Source organism: Amia ocellicauda, chromosome 20 (assembly GCF_036373705.1).
Source record: "Amia ocellicauda isolate fAmiCal2 chromosome 20, fAmiCal2.hap1, whole genome shotgun sequence".
NCBI classification, from domain to species: Eukaryota; Metazoa; Chordata; class Actinopteri; order Amiiformes; family Amiidae; genus Amia; species Amia ocellicauda.
In genome coordinates this window covers 2803644-2825675 of record NC_089869.1, presented here as the reverse complement: position 1 = coordinate 2825675, position 22032 = coordinate 2803644, and the positions used below count along the sequence as shown (strand labels likewise).

At 35.5% G+C, this 22032-nt stretch overlaps 1 protein-coding gene across 1 annotated transcript; it reads left to right on the top strand.

Annotated features, from left to right (window-relative positions):
• Nucleotides 1-323: 323 nt before the first annotated feature.
• LOC136716244 (annexin A7) lies at nt 324-21491 on the top strand. Its single transcript, XM_066693834.1, has 13 exons — nt 324-462; nt 1271-1328; nt 2139-2418; nt 3222-3380; nt 4182-4237; nt 9330-9438; nt 11947-12041; nt 12158-12271; nt 14592-14762; nt 15738-15908; nt 17122-17197; nt 17345-17457; nt 20277-21491. Exons 2-13 carry the CDS (start codon nt 1272-1274, stop codon nt 20397-20399), a joined length of 1524 nt encoding a protein of 507 aa, XP_066549931.1. The 5' UTR covers nt 324-462; nt 1271; the 3' UTR covers nt 20400-21491.
• The last annotated feature ends 541 nt before the right edge of the window (nt 21492-22032 follow it).

The following is a 22032-nucleotide window of genomic DNA, read 5'->3' as shown; positions in this document are numbered from 1 at the left end:
GTGGAGTGTTAAACAACGAATACATGTTAGGAAAATACAAGAACAAAATCGGTATTTTACTTCTGTAGCTTATACGTGTATATGCACTGGCAGGTGTTTCTTGCTATTAAGGTATTCCTTTTTTGAAAGAAATGTAAGCGACAATCTTCTATGCAGCACTATGCGTTAGAGGTAGGTAACTTTCCGCAGTTCAGCGCTGCTCCACCAATGGAATCAGGGGATTCTACATATCTGCGCAGAACTGCGGAAATCTGCGCTACAAGAAGGCGACCTCAGTCCCGCCCCTACCTACATACGTCATGCCCTGACGATTCAAGTCCCGTAAATTCACTGCACAGAAAAAAAATTCACTGCACGGCTTGCTTGAAAACATTGCGGGTTCCATATTGACGGCACAGTGGGTAACCAGGAGCAGGCACAGCTTTGAAGAAGACGCACAAAAGAAACACATTACAAACCAGAGTAAGTGAAATGAGCTTCATATAGATAAGTCATTTAGGGATTAGTGTCATTTCATTTGTATAGAAATTATTGTGTTACTTACTAGAGTACTGAAGGCAACAGCTTTACTTCAGTCCAGTTCCTTCCGTGTTGGAAAGCTGGGGGCGGGTTTAAAGCCATTTTGTTTAACTTCTCCTCTGCGTAAGGTATATTCTGCGGGAGAAAGTCTTTGGTAGCTAGGCCTTACTAACATAGCAGTGAATAATAATAATAATTATTATTATTATTAATATTATTATTATCATCATGTAAGGGGTCGTTGCTTTTAACTTACAGTCATTTAACTACACTTGTGTAACTTGTACAGTATCATTGCCACACCCAAAATGTAAACAAATATGTTGGCAGATCCAACAAGATGTGTCGGATTTTATTTGGCCGCTTGTGTCTAGATAAAACCTTTACGGTCATGGTATCTTCATTTTCCTTAATTCGTTGAGACTAGGTAAACGGTGATCTTTCGGTTGTTGTATTTGATCTAACTCATATAACGAAACCGCAACGACTGATACTAGCTTTCATTTGTTTGTCTGTATATTTTTAGTTGGAAGAAGCCATTGTGATGCTGTGAAATCTTTTTTTTTGTATTTATTTTGCAAATAGATGGTATTTGCATATAATTATCACTCCGAATATTTGTATTTTAATCTAAATTTATGTCGTTTTTTTTGTTGTTGTTGTCTTTGTGTTGCGGAGATGGAACATGTTACACACGCAGTAATTGACTGAACTGTAAAATAACGAGCCAGCTTGCTGTCTTTTCTTTCAGAATGTCATATCCGGGTTATCCTCCCTCGGGTTACCCTCCTGCCTATCCTGGATACCCTGTGAGTTATCCTTATGTGCTACCTCAACTTTATAGTTCTCATATTGTAGTATGGTGTTTGTTGATTTGATTTTTTTTTACCTTACAAGTTTAAAAAAGGGTACTTGAATGGGAATTCGTTACTTAAAGCTAGGGTATGCAATCCTGAGAAGCCAGCCGTTAGCAAGCTTGTTTTGAAAGCATAGAGCCCGCCTCGCTTCAGAGACGTATCCAAAGCCACGCCCCCTCTATCACACATGCGCGCACACACAGAGCAGAGCCTCAGCGCAAGGAGGAGAGACTTGTGGGTGGAATCGATCGCAACAGTTTCAGATTACCGCATGTCTCATTCATAGGTTAGACATTACAATAATAACGAACGTAAACAACTTATTTACGGTTATTATGTTTTTAAAATTCTCTGCAGAGCGTCAAGGTTCCCGCGCTGATGACGTTTAATTGTCTGCGCGAGCAAATTGCGCGGCGGTATGCAAATATAGATTGACAGACAGGAAGGACATCCTATCATTACATTCGGACCGAATGCAATGATTGGTCGATAATTTTTTACTCCTGTCCCTTCCACAGAAGATATATATTTTTGTACATTTAGAACAATTAAATTTATTGATTGCTATCAGGATGTGAAGAGACTTTCAACCAGTATAACAAAAAATGCGTCTGGAAAAGATTGCATACCCTACCTTTAAGCAGTATTCTTTTTACTGTAATAGGAGACAGAAAAATACAAAATGTCCCCCTCTCCTATATCTTCTTTTTGAGCTTTTGTAACTAGTAAATTAGTCCTTACCAGTTGTATGGTCTTCTCTAGCCTCAGGGTGGAGAATCTGCCTATCCACCTGCTGGAGCATATCCTGGTGGCCCCGGAGCCACTTTCCCCCCCATGGGTGGTGGAGGGGCCTATCCTCAGGGTCCTGCAGCAGGAGGATACCCAGGAGCCGGTGGATACCCACCAGCACAGGGCCCGGGAGGGTACCCAGCCCCAGGGGGATACCCCCAGCAACCCCAAGCTGGAGGATACCCCCAGCAACCCCAAGCTGGAGGATACCCCCAGCAACCCCAAGCTGGAGGATACCCCTCTTACCCTGGAGGTACAGCATTGAGCTTCATGAAGTAGTCCTAAAAGTATCAACATAAATTGTCAATTAATCTGAACAGATTGTGTAGGGCCTATATTTTGGTATTTTGTGGTTTCTGATTAGCCCTACGAGGCTATACAAGTATTTCAATATAAAAAAAGTCTCTTGCAGCAGAATTCGAAAATGTTTTCCTTCAGGGATTGACATTAAAAGGGATTCCAAGCCCTTTTAAAGAGTGTTTAATACTCTAAAACATAATTTTAAGCATCATCTTGCATAAAGAAGCATAAAAAGTGTTCACCCAAGAAAGAGCATTTTGAAAGCATAACTTGTTCAGTCTCTTTCAACCAACAACAATAATTACATTAGTTCTCTGTTTCACAATATTGAGGAACAGTCTGTAAACGGCTTTCTTAATTATAGCTGTCAGTGCATTCCTGGAAAACAAAACGGGTAGGGGGCTTGTTCACAGACCCAGATTAGCACTAGTCTTCGACTATCCAGTGCTATTTTAGGTAGAGTAGTCCATGAATAGTGTTAATCAAGGTCTATGAAACAGCTGTTGGTCTGCTTAGCACTCAGCACCTTTTTTTTCAGTAGCTGCTACAACATTTTAGGTGTAGATCCACAGCTGCATGTTCTAGTGTGAGTTTCTGCCCATAGTTATCACATTCTGAATGTTGTTTTCTTGTTTTATATAATATGAAGATGAAAATCCTCATGTGTATTTAATGTCAGATGTACTTTGACATTGGCCAAATACAAATGTTTCCAATTGTATTAAGGGTGACTTAACATTCCCTGGTGTTTCACAGTGCCAGGAGCACCGGGGTATGGAGCTCCTCCAGGAGCCCCAGGTTTCGGAGTTCCTTCAGGAGGCCCCGGGTTTGGTGCTCCAGCTGGAGGGCCAGGCTACGGTGGATACCAGCAGCCTTCAAACCAGAACTATGGGGGAGGACAAGTCCCTCAGCCAGGTATGGTTTCCAATCATGTTCCCTTCTTTCTGTTCATTCTGTATTCTTGACACACACATGATTGAAGGCATTTATTTTCACCACAGCTTAAAAGATATGCAGTCAATCAAGGCACATTTAGGTAAAATTATTTTTTCTTCTCTCAATATTATGAGGAAGATTTAGATTTATGGTGTATTTTTACTCTTCAACCATGGCCATTTATATGTTTTTGAATGGTCTATGCACTTCTTGAGAACTTCACTGTGTTATTTGAGTGCTATTAATAGAAAAGCATTTGCATGGCAGCACTCAACTGCGGGAGTCATGATTTCAACTGAGATTCCCGTCTCATTCCAAATATTGGAATTCAATGCTGTTATGAGTGTTATGTATGTGTTCTACAAAATATGTAAGAAGTTGCTTGAGTGGTTTTGTAAATATTTTCCGTTTTGTGTGAATGATGATAGTAATTCACATTGTGTTATAAGTCCCTGTACCATGCTCTACTTTTTTGTTTTTAATTTCAAGCTAACCACATTAAATAGAACTATAGAAAAGTCCCTGTCACATGAGTCTTGTACTTGCCACAGAGAAGGGAAGGGAGCCATACAAAAAAATAATAATAAATAAATAAATAAATCTGACCCAATTAAATGTTGAAATGCTTTGTCCACATAACCTCAAAGAAAGCTCAGGAAAGAGATTCAATTTCTCTGGAAATGATGTTATATGATATGCGATAAGTTATACAATTGTTAAAAGCTCAGGCAGTCTGTGGTGACTCTTCTGACACACATCTTGTATTTTGTATCATTATAGGTGGATTTCCAAGTGGACCATTTCCTGGTCAGCACCCAGGCCCCTCCCCTGGACAGGTAAGCAATAAGCAACAGTAGCTCTGACCTTCTAATCATTGTTGTGTCCACAAACAACTGACAGTTGTGTGTATCCTTTCTCAATTCAGTAATGAGGGTGACAGTTTTAAATTTGAATATGGACTATTTTTATACAAAATGAAGAAGAAAATATTACATTTTAAATCATATTTTCACTGTGTACTATAAACAGGGTTCCCACGGTCATGGAAAATCCTGGAAAAGTAATGGAAAATTATGAAAAGATAGTCATGGAAAAATATATATAAAGTAAAACACATTTACAACATACCTGGGATATAATGTACACTCCGTTATTAACAGTTTCATTGTCCATAGTAAACATATATTAAATCCTGTTAAAATGTTTATTTTTGTTTGTACTCTGTAAATCTGCACAGATTCTCAAGATTACAAGGTCATTGGTTGCGTTCTGGTACTACAAATGTATGTCATCCTGAATAGATTCTGACAATTCAGCCAATGAATTCACAGTATTTGTGGCTACCCTTACCAAAAAAATAAGGATTATTATTTATTGGACAAATGCATTTCCATCGCCTATTTGTCGCTTTAATTTTTAATCTACAAAAGAAAAAAAAACACCTCAATTGAGTGTAAAACCATTTTAGCGTTATTGTAAGTTTTGTCGAATTTTGTAGTTTCAATCCAGCTTTTCTAATTAGATAATGCTCGTAAAAATGCTTGGATGTAAACATGGCTTTGTGTTTCCCCATTGCATATTAACATTTTAAAATAAAATCAAAGGTTCTTGAATATTAATTAACTGTTTTGAACCACTTATTAGGTTGGTCTACATAATCGTTTTAGAACAAGCTATTTAACACTAGAACCACTGACATTTCGTACTACATACAATTACCGCACCCGCAGAATGTGTGGCTCCTTTATAAAACTGCTGTATGGCGAAAATGATAAACGAAGAGTTGGTTAAAACGTTTTACATATGAATATCTCAAATAAGTTTCAGAACAGAAAGGCTGCATTTATAATTTTTCTTATTTTTTTCAATTCTTGCACATACATAATATTGAAAAAACAAATTAACTGTACACAATAAACTGTGTAAACTGGTGTATAAATAGTTATGCACATATCTAAGCAGACTTATACAATTATAAATCATAAATAACCAATTGTTCAATTCAAGTTTTATGCTATTTTCACATGAAAGTGCTTTGAAATGTGTTTCTGTCCATTATAGCTGCATACATGCAGAATGCAGAAAATTAGCTTTTCAAACACTATAGTGCCCTACACCTAATACAACAGAATTAGCATTTATGATCAAACAGGTGACTGATCAAGGCATTGATCCAGAGACTTGGTTTTGCAACGTGATCAAGATTGAATTCCAAAGGAAAGTTAGAAACTTGTTGAGCTGGTCAGGACAGGCATATGAGAGCTATATCAGGAGCAAATCTGCTAATAAAAGAATTAATGATAATATATGATATGTAGAAAATCATGTGTTTCAGCATACAACACGGTTATAAATCTTTCACAATCAGTCATTTGCCTAGTACAAAGTCGCCTAGCACATACTGTTTATTATTACAAATAAAATGAATGTATTGAACCAAATACAGAATATGCTTCTTATCCTTATTTCTTTGGATAAAGTATTGGATATTTTGCTGTGATCAGAATACAGTAAATGATATGGGCCAGGTGTACCCTTTTAAGAATTACGAGTATTTCTGTAAGCTAATTCATTTTAATTATGCTTTTTACTCCTCAGCCTGAAACAAATTGAACTAAAGGAGTAGAAAGATTGAACATGACTGGTACTGTTCAATGAATGCATTTTTAGATTTTCTTTCTGACAAAAAACAAATGGACATTCCATTACATTCAATTTCAGGTTTGAAAACTTTATGGATGAATTATCACTATATTGAACACTGTGATCCACCTAAGGGATTTAAGCAGATTTAATACAACAGTATGCAACTGATTTTAATTGTAAATGTAAAATATAGGAATAGTTTGTACAGTAGACATTCATAAAACTATATCAATTGATAATATAAATGTATTATCAATTGATATACATGTAAATCAAGTGGTATTCAAAAGAGATTTGAAGATCAGTAGGCTAAGGTTAAAATTACATGCATATTATAGCTAAACATAGGTATTTGCTTTATTTTATAATGCATTTTCTTAAATGCAGTAAAATGACTTGTGACAATTCAATTATTTAAATTGCTGAAATCATCACATTTACAATCACAAATTGAATTGTTGATCTCAAGAATTAAGGATTAATGCTGGCACTTAATTGTTTCCTAATGTACATATGTCCAGGCCCAGGTCTGTTTCTGCTACCTTCCTTCTAACATATACCTGAATCATTTGTTAACTTGTACCTGCTACCTTGGAGTTACCTAGGTAGATCCGTTCTTGCAACCTTTTTGGGTTGCTGCAATGGAACTGAAATCTTTCTGACATATTTCTGCTAAACCTAAACCTTTTTCATAAGGGTATTTGCTAAACTGGTCTTTGACTTTGACATAAAAAAAAAAAAACAACAACAACAAACAAGCACTAAAACAGGGTAAAATTAAGTGTAAAAATAAATAAATAATAAATTGGGTTTTATTCTATGGAGAAAACAACAAACAACTACAAATTAAAGTTTAATGCAACACCACAAAGTAGTTCTACAAAAGTTACTGATATACACGGTTTATCCCAAAGCTCACTTTGCGTTGAGTTTCTTGTGCTGTTGGCTTTCTACGAGCTGCTTTATTCTGCCAGCACGAACAGTCCTCAATGCATAATGCTTAGCAATGCAAAGTTTACTCTTCAAATATCTTATAAGACCAAACTCCTTATGTAAGCCAATCATATAGTGTGATGTTAAACACATGAGTGCTGGAGTTTCAAAAAAGTGAGTCAAGAATGAGGTACAGTACCTAGAAGACAAGAGAAAGGTACAGCTTGCTGACTAGAAGGACAGGAAATGTAAGCCACTCCATGAAGAGATCATAGAGGTGGAGAAGTAGAAGGAGGAGGCTGAGAGCAGTAGAAAGGTCATCTGCAAAGAAAGCTGAGGAAAAGCATGATTTTACCCTCCCGACAAAATCAAATGCTTACAGAGAAAAAAAATCTGAAAAGTCAGGTGAAGTGCTGCTCATCAACACACAGCTTTTATCTCACAGAGAAATGTGATTAAGCAATGTTTCAGCTCACCATACATAGTTGCATGCATCATTTAAAGGTGCTAAAAATCATTTGTATACAGCAGGAAATTATATTGACTAATAATAGTACTTAAAGTGGAAATCACTTTTGTTGAAAAAAATTATTAAAAAATTATGCAAAAGTCTACTGATTTGCCTGGGAACCCTGTATAAACAATACAGAGCTGACTATTTTATTCCCAAATTAATTAAATGGTGGTATTTTTAATAAAGTTTTTAATTTTGGGAAACAATAGACAAATATAGTAATTGCTGACTAATACATTCTTAAGTTTTTTTTAATTTGTTTGTCATTTAAAATTGTTTTTTTTGTGTATCCTTAAGAGCTGCATATTAATCACTTTTTTTAAATATATACACATTGTAGATTTACCAAATCTATCAAACTTTTCCTATTCGGGGTTTATAGCATTCAAATCGTTCTTTAATGTGACTGAATTTTCTTCCATGGGTTTATATAAATATATGCGCTATCTTTTGTTTTTGTTTTGATCTTATAAGTCAGGTTTCGGTGGCACAGAGTTTGATAGTTGGGAGGAAGCTGAATGGATTTATGATGAGGTGAATGCATGATTTCTTCTGCTTTGCAGAGAATCATTTATGGTGAAATGGCTCATAAACCATAAATTATACACCATTCTGCATTTTGTTTTGGTTTCTCTTTTTTTCCATAACATAGCATGTTTTTATGTTATAGTCTTCAATGTGTTATCACAGTTCTTAACTGAGACACAGCCTAATTATCCTGAAGACATCACAAAAGTCATGTAATAACAATACATTAAGTCAAATCAGCCATTTAAACTATTCCCAGTGATATGCCAGTTTTAGCATGCTGATGATGTCAAAGAACAGAAAATGGTTTTCCTTTAATACAACAAAGGCAAGGGTATGCATATTTGCTTAGTTGTGGCCAATATTGGTCCCAATATTACATGACTTTCAATAGACTGGGCATACTTGTTTTTAGCTTATGTGACATTGTGCTTTTTCTATCAAAGAGTCAAACTGCATGTAACCAGGTATGTTGCATGAAATTAATTCGTGACCACCACAAATTGTGGTAGAGTGCTGTGATGTTTGTTTAAGCTGGAGCAATGGAGAAATGCAGCAGGCCTAAAGTTTTTCTTTCTAAATATTGATGCATTTATTTATTTTTAATCCTACACTGTTTTCTCTACTCCTGGAAGCAATCTGAACCATTGTAGATCTAAGTGTTTAATAGCTTGAGTACCTTACCATTAGTAAAGCTATTAACTCAATTGCCAGTAACATGTTTTCACTCCGTGGGTGTTTAATATACACAGACATTTAAAAATGTGTATTCTTATTATTTTTATGTGAATAAGACTAATATGTCTTTGGTTTTTATCATTATTTGAAAAGTTTTTCTAAACTTTATCCAATAACATAATTTTTTAAAAATCACAGATTTGTTGTATTGCTTGTTCTTATTATAAAACTTAAGATACATTCCTTTGCTTTTCTAATTTGTGTTGCTTATAAACCACTAGAGAATATGAATATTACCACCTTTTAAAATGCCTTTTGTAAACAAGTGAGTAAAACAATGCAACACATTCTCAAGAATTAATGTTTTGTAAGATCATTTAGCTCTGTATTAAACTTCCATTATCAGCTTTGTCTTTGGGTTTAAAAAAAAATAAAAAATAAAAATATATATTTATTTCCTGAACCTATACAAGTATGAAATTTACAGTTTATTATTATTATTCTTAAGTTGTCATGCAGGACAGCCCTGAGTGTATATATGGCCCTTTTATATATCCCCGTTCACTGAATTTGTTTTTACTTCTCTATGTTCTGTTTATATTATAAGTAATTCTTATTGTTTGTTTCAGCCTCAGCCTGTTGTAGGAATGCCAGTGTACCAGGGCACCATCAGACCTACACCCAACTTCAATGCTGAAGCCGATGCAGCAATCCTCCGCAAAGCCATGAAGGGATTTGGTAAGTTGCAACTAGGGCTGGGCGATACGGCCAACAATGTTATCACGATAAAAAATGTCATATCAGTCTACCGATAATTATCACGATAAATGTCAAATCATTATTTCTTTCAAGTTTAAAGGCTGATTTTTGCTCCTGAGAAGAAACCATGCAGTTAATTGTGGTTTTAAACTATTCTTTATGGTCAGAACATGACAAACACTTGCCAAACAGTGGATCATTTCACAAATCTGAGGTAGACCATTCAAAACAATTATAATGATAAAATCTTTTTCAACATAAAAATATGCATGAGTGAAATTAAGTAAAATCCCTTTTCAGTCCTTTTTCCTCAACAAAATTAATATCTGCAGTCTGATGTATTACAGCCCCACAGAGACAATCAGCATGAAGGCGAGCACGATTTAGTTGTCCATTTACAAGTTGAATGAATGAATAAGTAACTAAATACAGCAGATCTGGGTTTCCCTCTTAAATATTAAGGACTGGTTTATAAATGCGTCCATAAATGCCATGACTGAAACTTGCACACTTTAAATTAAACCTGCTATATTGTAGCTGCTGTTACTGTATGATTAATTGTGAAATGTGTATTTTGTTTCAACTGTAACTTGCCCTGGTAAATTAAAAATAATACAGCAAAAAGTGTTTGCAGTTACAAATCTGTAGTAAGAATAATAAGTTAAGGGAGTCAAGTTGTGCTATTTAAAATGCATATCTACTAGCACATATCTAGATGATGATTACAATAATAAATAGCAAATTGTTGCACATGGAAAAGTTTTCTTGCAGTAACGTAATGCGTGTCTGAATATAATGTTGTCTATACATGTTTAGTTCTTAATATCTCTTAATAGAAAAGTATATTTATTACGCGGTCTCCAATCACATAAAGCAGAAAGAATAAAATGGGACACAAAAGTCCTTTCCATATCAGGCTCTATCGCTCATAGTGTTGTTTTCGGTCTTTGTTTTTAAAACGAAACAAACCAAACTCACAATTGCTCTGCTCCTCCCACAACAAATGAAATTCTGACACGGCCAGGTTTTACAGACAGCTCTGGGGCGCTGACGGCAGTCAGCCAGTGCCAGCTGAGGCACAAGTGTGTTTTAGTGGGCGTGTACCTCTCCACGTGCATATTGTCACTTCTCTGCACGTTCCTGCTGCGTCACAGAGGTGAATCGAATTATAGACGTTATCAAAAATGTATCTAAACGTCTTTATGTCGTTAGTGAGGGAAGTAATTACCTCGATAATTATTGATGGTTGCCATGCTAGTTGAATTAATTAGGGGGTGAGATGTGCGGCCAGCTTTTTTTAGGCATGACATTTTGTATTTGTTTCTTGGTATTTTGGCTTCCACTGATGAACATTCACAACATCTCAAGATTACTGTGCCTTACATTATGAATAAGAATAAAACCTATTTTTTTGTGTGTGTGTGTGAATGTGTTCAGGAGGCTTTTGTGTTTAATTGACACACGTATTACAAGAAACTACACACCTTCTGTAGATAAGGCTATGTAATGCAACCATTAATAATTTGACAGATTACAGTGCATGAATTATAATAAAATATCTTTATCTTGTCACTGTCTCCCTGCTGAAACTGAGATGAGAAGAAAAATGTGTTGCTCTTGATTCCTGGTATTTAGATTTCAGTTGTACCAGCTAAATTAGTCAATGCCATTGAAGACGCTTCTGAAGAAAACATTATTCTTGTTTCTTTAACTTGATGGTTTTTCATTGATTTATAGGAAATGTTTTCACAGTTTACCCTTTAATATACACTAAAAACTGTGTTATCCACTTTATGATCCATAATGCTGTATTAACCAGTATCTGTCATACCTGGCAATATATCCTCCTTGGCCTATACGAAAAAACAAATTCCAACTGCCAGCTTGCCATTGGTATCTTCCAGAAGCATTCATGAAAAAATAAAGAAAATATAATCCATTAATATGAAAAAATTGCCTATTATTATTCTTATTAGTAGTAGTAGTATTGTTAACTAACATCAATGTGACTATCGTCTTTATTTCCAGAGACTGACTTTTCTTGGTGTCTGCCCACTGTTTGTATATTGACCATTAATTTAAGAGAGAATTACATTGCAAGCTGTTCAGTTGTTTCTTTTACTACATCTGAAAGTAGCAACAAGGAAATAAGAAAATAAATATTGATGCAATTTGATATAATAAGAATTAACTGCACTCTGTAAATTATGTATACATTGTCTGGACTTAGTTTTGTCTACCATCTCGACTTCTCCAGTAATACCATGTTTCCCGTTTCTTGCGTTCTAATGATTTGAACACGTTCAGTGTGAAAGCAACTTGACAGCGTCACAAAAATCTTTGAGACTTTGATGCATCACGCCCTGTATAAAAGGACCTTCTCTCTCGGATAACCAGCTTATTTTATTAACCGGCACCACCCATTCCCCATGGTTCCCAGATACAAGAGCTTTTTCTGTGGTAATTTTTATTTTATTTTTTTGTTAGGGACGGATGAACAAGCCATCGTTGATGTTGTATCTCGTCGTACGAATGAGGAACGTCAGAAGATTAAGACTATGTTCAAGACTTTGTATGGGAAAGTGAGTATGAGTGCTGCTGGTTTTAAAGAATCCACTAGATCTACGACATTGTGGAAATGAAAACTGGTTATCACTGGAATATTTAACATTTTTTTATATATATTTCCACTTTTCAGGATCTCATCAAAGACTTAAAATCAGAATTAAGTGGGCACATGGAAGAAGTTATCCTTGCATTGTTCATGCCAACTACGTACTATGATGCTTGGAGTTTAAGACATGCAATGAAGGTAAGAGATTTGCTAATTAATTTCACAAAAAATAGTGTAATATACATTTGACAAACTTAGTCAACAGGGCTCTAAGAAATCAAAACATTGAGGAAACGTATATATTCTTAATAAATACACAGTCAACAAAGTAATATGAATAATCTCAGTACACCAGGATACTGACAAGATTAAGATCTGTAAAGCAGTATGTCAGTGAGTCAAAATCTCTCAAACTCTTCTTCAAGACTTTGGACTGTGAAGAAAAAATGATCAAGATAAATGGACCTTACTTGAACAACCTACAATTTGCTGAAGACATAATCATCTTTGTAAAACACCTGGGACTAGTTGTACTTAATGGATCCAATCTTCCTGAGCAGGATCAGGATTCTATCCTGATTTTGAAAAGCTAGAGAAAGTTAACTTGCTTCATGTTATCCAAACTAGAAAACACTAGTGTGTTTTCAGCAAGTTGTGGGTGACTTTATATAGTGATAAATACACAGCATGTCACATAATTCATACAGTGTCTTGAGCAATTGTTTATTTAATTAATCATTCCATATTCTTTCTGCTGTCAAGCACATAAAGGACGATTTCTACTAAAAATCTGAAAAGTATTTGAAAAGACATGTTAAACTATCATATTAAATCTAATAAAAGAGCATCCCTAATAGAAGCGCACCCACCTATTTCCGTTTTTTTTTTTTTTTTTTTTTGGGTGCAAGGTTATTGGTGCTCATATAATGGGAACAGATTCAAGTAATGAATAAACAAGAATTTGTATTTGAAGTAAGAGCATGCAATAAACAGGAATACATAATCACTGATTATTGTCACTTACTGGGCTATCCATGCATGAATTACATATATCAGCATGTACATTAAAAGGACTAGAAAAAAATGGCACTCTGACTAACATGAACATATTTATCATGAAATTGCAACTGTTGTACATAACAATATCAAATGGCACTTCTGATTAATGGAAGACTAGACCACGTAACTACAAAAGTTAACTACAAAAACAAATTGAGTATTCTCGTACAAAATAACTATCAACATAATGTAATGGCTTGGACAGCAATCGCCGCAGAAGATCTTTTGGAAGAAATCAAAAGAAGTGTAAAAAGGGGATATAGTACAGAATGGCATGCTACTGAAAGGAAATCTACCAGTTGTTTTGAAAAGGGAAATATTTGATAAATGCATACTACCAGTGCTCACTTTTGACTCTGAAACCCAAAAATAATACAGAAACTGGACAAGATGCATGGATGCTTGGAATAACAAAGACAGAAAATCAAATAAATGGATCTGAAAAAAAACCTGAAGTATGTGATACCATATAAGATATGAGTGAACATGCCAAAAGTGGACAAAAGAAGCCATAGAACAGTTTACAAGTGATGCAAAAAGAGCTAGAAGACGACCACATAAAATATGGGAAGATGAAATAAGAATATTTTCTGGTGTGACTGGGAAAAGAATGGGTGCATCAAAACGGTTGTTAAAAATCTTGGGGAGGTCTTGGCAGTAGATCAATAAGGGTGGTTGATGATGGTGGTAGTGATATATATCCCACAAATGGAGAATTCACATTTTTTACTGTTCTTATGGAGCAATGTTTTTTTTTTATAGTTGAAGAAAACAATTATTGATCTTCTATCTTGGACATGCCCTGTCTTAGTTTGTATTGGATACTTGCCAGAAAAGGCATGAATCATAAAAAGGCGTTACTGAACAAAAGGAGACTTAGCAACATGGAACATTTCAACACAATGTGTAAACAGTTATACGCCACCTCTTATTATTAACTTGATTTCAAAGTCCCTTTCTTTTTTTAAAACATCAAAAGTTAAGAACTTCATATTTTATTACTCTTTTTTTTTTTTTTCAGTTGTATTCTTTAAAATCGTAATTTTTTTGATGGATGCTGGATTGTTTACCTGGTGTTCTTTTATTATTATTATTATTATTTATTATTCTTTTCCAATTTACTGTTTTAATGTATAAAATACCCCTGTGGATAATGTACAGTGATAGTACTGTAAAATGGTAGGGAATTCCACAGTTTCTATTTGATTCTGCAATCAATTATGAACTGGGTCCTTCATGTGTTTTCTAGTAGCAGCTTTTGTTGGTTAAAGATCTCTGCATTGTAAACCTCTAATCCTGTAATTAAACCTTGAAATCAACAGTTAACACATTAAAAGGAATTACTTCTTTCCATTTAATGTATTTTTAATTGTACATTTTTTGTAAATTTGAGTATTATTATTTAAAATTTTAAGCTGGAGGTCTGTTCTGGTGAACTTGCACTGCTGTTTTCTTGCAGGGGGCTGGGACTCAAGAGAGGGTCCTGATAGAGATTATGTGCACCAGAGACAATCGGCAGATCCGGGAAATTGTCAGCTGCTACAAAACAGAGTTTGGTCGAGATCTAGAGAAAGACATCCGTAAGGATACCAGTGGGCACTTTGAAAGGCTGCTCGTCTCCATGTGTCAGGTAACCAATTGCTGCATGGGACTTGAGGACATAAATCGATACATGTCATTGGAAGTGCAAGGTGGTACTTTCTGGAAATTAACTCTTAATTGTTTAAAATTGACTTGTTGTTTTTACATGATAAACTCAAATGTTTTAGTGTTTTTGCGTTTGCTTTTTATTCTTTGTGCATTAGACTGTGAAGCAGGGCTCCAAACAGTGTTCTGGTCTTCTGTAACTCTCAAGGCACACATTTATAAGTCACCCTTGGAGAGCCATATCTGTTATTTTTGAGCCTCTGGTGATGTTTAAAGTTTTTACACTCTCCACATCTACTTATGCTCAGATCTACTCAACTGCTACTTCAATTGTTTAAATTTGATAATTAATCAAAATATTAATTGAGTGAACAGTTACTACAGTGACAGAAAGATTAATTAAATTATGATTGACATCTTGCCATCGTCTACAGTTATGTGCTTAAATATTCAGCACTCAGTAATTCTGATATTTAATATACTGTTTTATCTCAGTGCTGACCAAATGTTCAGATACTCAAACATCCTTATTATTGCTTGTATGCCTAAACATGGATTAAAGACAAGCTCAGGGTTGAGCAGTCTGAGAACATAATCAAAATAAGACTTCTCTCCTTTATAAAATTAAAGATATCCTTATGTTGTTACACTGTTAATTATAAGCTCACAAAGTTATTTTTCTATAAGTGTCAACCCACATTTTCAAATGTATATGTTATTTCTCAGGCTTTTAAAATGTAGATTTTCCTTGGTTCTGCCCATCTTTAAAAATAAATATATATATATATATGTATTCAGTATGAGAACCTTGTAAACTGGAGCCTTGACTTGCCTTTTCAAACACCTGCTCAGCACCTCAGCCAATTGAATCTTAGCTAAACTAATCTAGAAATGGTTCATATTACTTTGCTGTCAATTGAGTACTGATTACATTGTCAAACTGGTGTTGTGCCTCCAGGGAAACAGAGATGAAAATCAGACTGTGGACCTACAGAAAGCCCAGGAAGATGCTCAGCGCCTATTCCAGGCAGGAGAGGGCAAGCTGGGCACAGATGAGTCCTCCTTCAACATGGTGCTTGCAACCCGCAGCTTCCCTCAGCTTAAGGCCACTATTGAGGCTTATGCCAGGGTATGTGCTTCCAGTTTATTTTTTTATGACATTGCTTTAGAACAATTTATAAAGTACAGGTTTTGGTATTATAGCATATTATAGGCAGGGGTTAACATAAGTGGTAAGCAAGTATGCATGCATGGCAAAAATTAAAATGTGTGGCAGTTTTCTGTCATAATGGCGCAAATGCTTACCTATTTTACCAGTGCCGGCTCGCCCATTGAGCAAGTGCGTGCAACCGCAACAAGCGGCATGACGTGGGGGAGCGGCGCCATCTCAAGTTTACTAACCTTTCAAAACTAAGGTTGTGTTATATATGTCATTACTTCTAAAGGAAACTAACCAATCAGAAGCGTCATATACATTCTGCCCTCTGGAGCAGTTATGTTGTAAAATAGTTGTTTTCCACTTCACTGATTGGGTCATTTACCATTTAAGGTGAGACTAAGATGAATGACAGTCCAGAGAGCCTTTGGCAGGTTCAAATTATTATAAATAAAAAGCCGTGAGAAAAAGGTTAGAAATGTTGTGGAAGCAGCGATCGGATTTAATATCTTCATGGTGAAACCATGAAAAGTAGGTAAAATATAGTTTTATATATTTACATTTTTCATAGAATAAATACTGGCATTAACAACTGTACTTATTGCATTTCTATAGATTTTTTGTTGTTCCAATACACAACATTTAATTATGAATAGTAAACATCAACATGTACTGTATAGGCTAATACATGTCATGCATAAAATATGTTCAGGTATCTCTGTTGGTAGGACTACAGAAAATTGTCTTTAATGTTTCTCTAGTCCTGTAAAAATGCAGTAAGTTTAACAAACTATTCAGGTAGAGAGATGTATCGGAGTAAAACAAGAAAAAGGCACCAAGCACGGTAATAAAAGTATTGTAGAAATGTTAGAGCATATATATTTTGAGGGAATGGATGCACTTGAAGTAAGCCAGGAAACGTCTGGTGGCTTCCTCTGTGTATGATTTGGTCAATATTGTTAATACTAGCAGTCCAGACCTAATGTTCAGAACATATATGTTGCCTTTAAGCAGTGCTGCTTGTGTATTAGCTAGATCTAGTAGAAATCTAATCATAATGATATTCTTCATTAATTTGGTACAGTATCCTGTATCCAGTGTCCTGTATGTTCATATTTGTCAGGTACTTGCACATTCACCCGTTATTTAGTTTTGAATATGCTGTTAATATCCGTTTGTTTTTCAGATAAGTAAGCGTGACCTGATAACTGCCATCAAAAGAGAGTTCAGTGGCTACATTGAAGATGGCTTGATAGCAATAGGTAAGAAAATGAAACATTTAAGTACATTTGAAATTTGGGTTCATAAAACATTTTCATATTATTGTTATTTTTATGTATTTTATTTTCAGAAGTCAAACATGCATTGGTAGCTATATGTTTGATTAATGTGTATTTTTCTCCTTTTAGTGCAGTGTGCCCTGAACAGACCATCCTTCTTTGCTGAGCGGCTGTACAAATCCATGAAAGGAGCTGGCACCGATGACTCCACTCTTACGAGGATCGTTGTATCTCGCAGTGAGGTAAATATACACTAAATTTCCATCATATAAAAATGTTGCAAAACAATTTTGTTGGATGGGGTGGAACTTAAAACTTCTGAAAAATAAGTGCTGTTCCCATCTACACACTTACATAGCTGTATTAATCATGCAACAATACACCTACGTTTTAATATAAGATGCAAGAGTTCAATGATATGACTGTCTCTATGGCACAGCACTAAGGGCATGGGCAAATAAAGCCCAGATTTATGTAAATAATTCAGCAGTGGTTTATTGAGAGAGGGAGAAAGCATAAGCTAATACTGTATTACTGTCAGTTAAAAGGATTATAAGGATTCAAATTGGGAGTATTACTCTGAATATTGGATCAACCATGGAAAAAATGAGCAGACTTCTGAAATTAATTTATTTTGCCAGATTACAAAAAAACATTACTTATAAAAAAAATTGTATAGTGTGTGCGCACATAGTGTTAGGATCATTACTGATAAACAGTAATATATTAGTTGTTTACGTATTAGTTTGTTAAAAATGTAGCGCGTTATATTAACCACTACATTCCTTCCTTTTGCACTGCGAAACAAGGTGACTATCTAAACTATCGAAGTAGAGGTCGACTGATAGTGGATTTTCAAAACCGATACCATTGTATCTCTTATTTATAGATTTGTCGCATTTGCAATAAAGGCAGCTGCTGTTGTTTTTACAATGGGATTAGCAAGGAAACATTAAAAAATATTTTAGTGTATTTGTTTTGATTGTGCACTGTATGCGTTTACAAAAAAAGTGCTTTATTTATATCAGTCTTTTTAATGCTTTATGTTCATATTTCCGTTTAAATACTCCATTTGTGCTATATAAATGTTGGATTTGATGTTCATGAATAAAACTTTATTCACAGCTGCTTTTATTCACAATAACCACAGCTGTTAAAGAGCTATTGGTTAAAATAAGCGGTTTTGGAGAAATGAACTCAAATGTGGTCACCATTGATAGATATTACAGTATAACAAGGTCAAGGATGACTGTACGTGTACAATGGCCGAATACTGTCATAACATTCAAAAGATGAAATATACATAAATGTGCCAAAATCATGATGTCTGGGAAAATTTGAATTTGGAGATTTCGAACTTAATAGACGTGCATGCAAAGGGTCTTGTCTTTGTGTATTGCGCGTCTATTATGATGAATACAGTATGTACAGTGAGGGGAAAAAAGTATTTGATCCCCTGCTGATTTTATAAGTTTGCCCACTGACAAAGAAATAATCAGTCTATAATTTTAATGGTAGGTGTATTTTAACAGTGAGAGACAAAAAATCCAGAATAACGCATTTCAAAAAAGTTATACATTGATTTGCATGTTAATGAGGGAAATAAGTATTTGATCCCCTATCAATCAGCAAGATTTCTGGCTCCCAGGTGTCTTTTATACAGGTAACGAGCTGAGATTAGGAGCACTCTCTTAAAGGGAGTGCTCCTAATCTCAGCTCGTTACCTGTGTAAAAGACACCTGTCCACAGAAGCAATCAATCAATCAGATTCCAAACTCTCCACCATGGCCAAGACCAAAGAGCAGTCCAAGGATGTCAGGGACAAGATTGTAGACCTACACAAGGCTGGAGTGGGCTACAAGACCATCGCCAAGCAGCTTGGTGAGAAGGTGACAACAGTTGGTGCGATTATTCGCAAATGGAAGAAACACAAAATAACTGTCAGTCTCCCTTGGTCTGGGTCTCCATGCAAGATCTCACCTCGTGGAGTTTCAATGATCATGAGAACGGTGAGGAATCAGCCCAGAACTACACAGGAGGATCTTGTTAATGATCCCAAGGCAGCTGGGACCATAGTCACCAAGAAAACAATTGGTAACGCACTACGCCGTGAAGGACTGAAATCCTGCAGCGCCCGCAAGGTCCCCCTGCTCAAGAAAGCACATGTTCATTGGCAAACTTCAGATGGGCCTGTACATCTGAATGATTCAGAGGAGAACTGGGTGAAAGTGTTGTGGTCAGATGAGACCAAAATCGAGCTCTTTGGCATCAACTCATCTTGCCGTGTTTGGAGGAGGAGGAATGACCCCAAGAACACCATCCCCACCGTCAAACATGGAGGTGGAAACATTATGCTTTGGGGGTGTTTTTCTGCTAAGGGGACAGGACAACTGCACCGTATCAAAGGGACGATGGACGGGGCCATGTACCATCAAATCTTGGGTGAGAACCTCCTTGAAAATGGGTCGTGGATGGGTATTCCTGCATGACAATGACCCAAAACACACAGCCAAGGCAACAAAGGAGTGGCTCAAGAAGAAGCACATTAAGGTCCTGGAGTGGTCTAGCCAGTCTCCAGACCTTATTCCCATAGAAAATCTGTGGAGGGAGCTGAAGGTTCGAGTTGCCAAACGTCAGCCTCGAAACCTTAATGACTTGGAGAGGATCTGCAAAGAGGAGTGGGACAAAATCCCTCCTGAGATGTGTGCAAACCTGGTGGCCAACTACAAGAATCGTCTGACCTCTGTGATTGCCAACAAGGGTTTTGCCACCAAGTACTGAGTCGAAGGGGTCAAATACTTATTTCCGTCATTAACATGCAAATCAATGTATAACTTTTTTGAAATGCGTTTTTCTAGATTTTTTTTTTTGTTATTCTGTCTCTCACTGTTAAAATACACCTACCATTAAAATTATAGACAGATCATTTCTTTGTCAGTGGGCAAACGTACAAAATCAGCAGGGAACAAATACTTTTTTCCCTCACTGTATGTAGGTGTATGTATAATATCCTTAGTGCAACTACTTGTGTTTTCTGATTTTTGTCATGTCTACCTCACAGATTGACCTTGTGCAGGTTAAACAATGCTTCATGCAGATGTATCAAAAGACCCTGTACACCATGATAGAAGGAGACACAAGTGGAGACTACAAACGTCTTCTACTAGCAATCGTTGGACAATGAGGATGCTGCAGGACAAACCATCATTTTGTATTTTTCCTTTTTTTCTTATGATGCCGACATTTTAGAACCATAAGTACTATCTAGCCATGAGTTTATACCAGAAAGCCTTGAGTAAGTGCAAACTGATGTACTGCATCATTCATTTATTATTTCTACATTTCTTTTTTTGAAGTTTGCATTTATATGAAAAATATATCAACCGTACGTACAATCTATAGTACATAATATATAATTGTTTTAGAGAGATTATTTGTAATGCTGTACTGAGTTCTTCTCCTTTAAGCCTTCTTAGCTTAATTGTGTATGAGAGGCCTGAAACATCAATACATTTTTTCATACAAATAGGATGTTTTTATGAAACCAAAAATATATTGATTTGGAGTTCAAGGTGAATCACAGGAGATTTTATTACAAAATATCTATGCATTCTTCCTTAATGATTGTTTAAGCCTAAAAAATTAACTATGCTCTTATGTCAAAATGCCTTAATATATCTAGTAATTACTAACCTGCGTAAACATATTAAAACATATTTACACAAAATATATAACACTGGCTCTACAGAAGATGCTTTTGAGAGTTTAATCATTGTATATCTGGCATCTAAACAAAGCATGCTGCAATGTTACATTGCACCCTAAAGCATGTTTTATTTGAATTGTACTCAAACACATAATGGGGAGAGGAAAAAGTGTTCTATGTTTTGTATCACCATAACCAAAAGAATGGAACATTTGATTTGTACAATATATACAACTTTTTATGTGGCCTTGTAACTTGGTTTAAACTTCCCCCGCCATTTCTTAGCCAATGTGTTGTTGCCAAATACCATTTCAATGGAAAGTGCTATCTTATAATCTCTGCATGTGTGATCTGGAGAAAGCATACTTACTTATTTAGAAGGATGATTTACAGCGGTGTGGGCATGCAAAGTGCCAGGGGTGTACTACTAAATGAATAATGAAGGGTTGGTTCCTAAATTATTTAATGCTATGAATCGTTGGACTGTTTAATGTAAAATTAATAAAATGCCTGAAATTAAATTGAGGTGGGAGGTTTAATTGCATTATAAACTGTGAGTCTAATTTTAAAGAGTCTTCTGTCATTCTTTCAAATGAACTCAGACTAGAAATTTGCTTTGTGTGGAGAGAGACAGGAAAAAAAATAGCTTTCCATGTCACTATGAATGTTTATGTACAGTGCTAATTAATAATCTTTAATTCCATAATATATTTAAATTGTTTAATTGTGGTTCTCATCATGGTACATCAGTATAAATACTACCATCTAGTGTATTATTAAGGTACTACATGAAGCAAAGTATATGTATGAGTATTTAGACCAGTGATGAGCAACCTAAATGAATTGGTGTGTCGCAAGTCCGGGTGTCAAATAACTGCTTGGCCCGCAATACTTTTTTTACCACAATTAAGAGCCTCAAATAGTACATTTTAATATCAATAGCGATATAATGTATATCAACAATGTATTAAGTAACACATTGATACAAAATAAGCAGTTGTCATAAATGTCCTACCTAATTATTATAATTTTTTATAATTTATTTGGGTTGGTGGTGATGGTTGAGGGTGCAAATGGATGCACTTTGGGCTGCAGGTTGCCCACCAATGCT

Bases quoted from the DNA above. Each gene is read 5' to 3' on its own strand.
- LOC136716244 (XM_066693834.1), top strand. From the start codon at position 1,272: ATGTCATATCCGGGTTATCCTCCCTCGGGTTACCCTCCTGCCTATCCT. The intron at 1,329-2,138 runs GTGAGTTATCCT...GGTCTTCTCTAG, and splicing joins CTGCCTATCCTGGATACCCT to CCTCAGGGTGGAGAATCTGC. The intron at 4,238-9,329 runs GTAAGCAATAAG...TGTTTGTTTCAG, and splicing joins CAGGCCCCTCCCCTGGACAG to CCTCAGCCTGTTGTAGGAAT.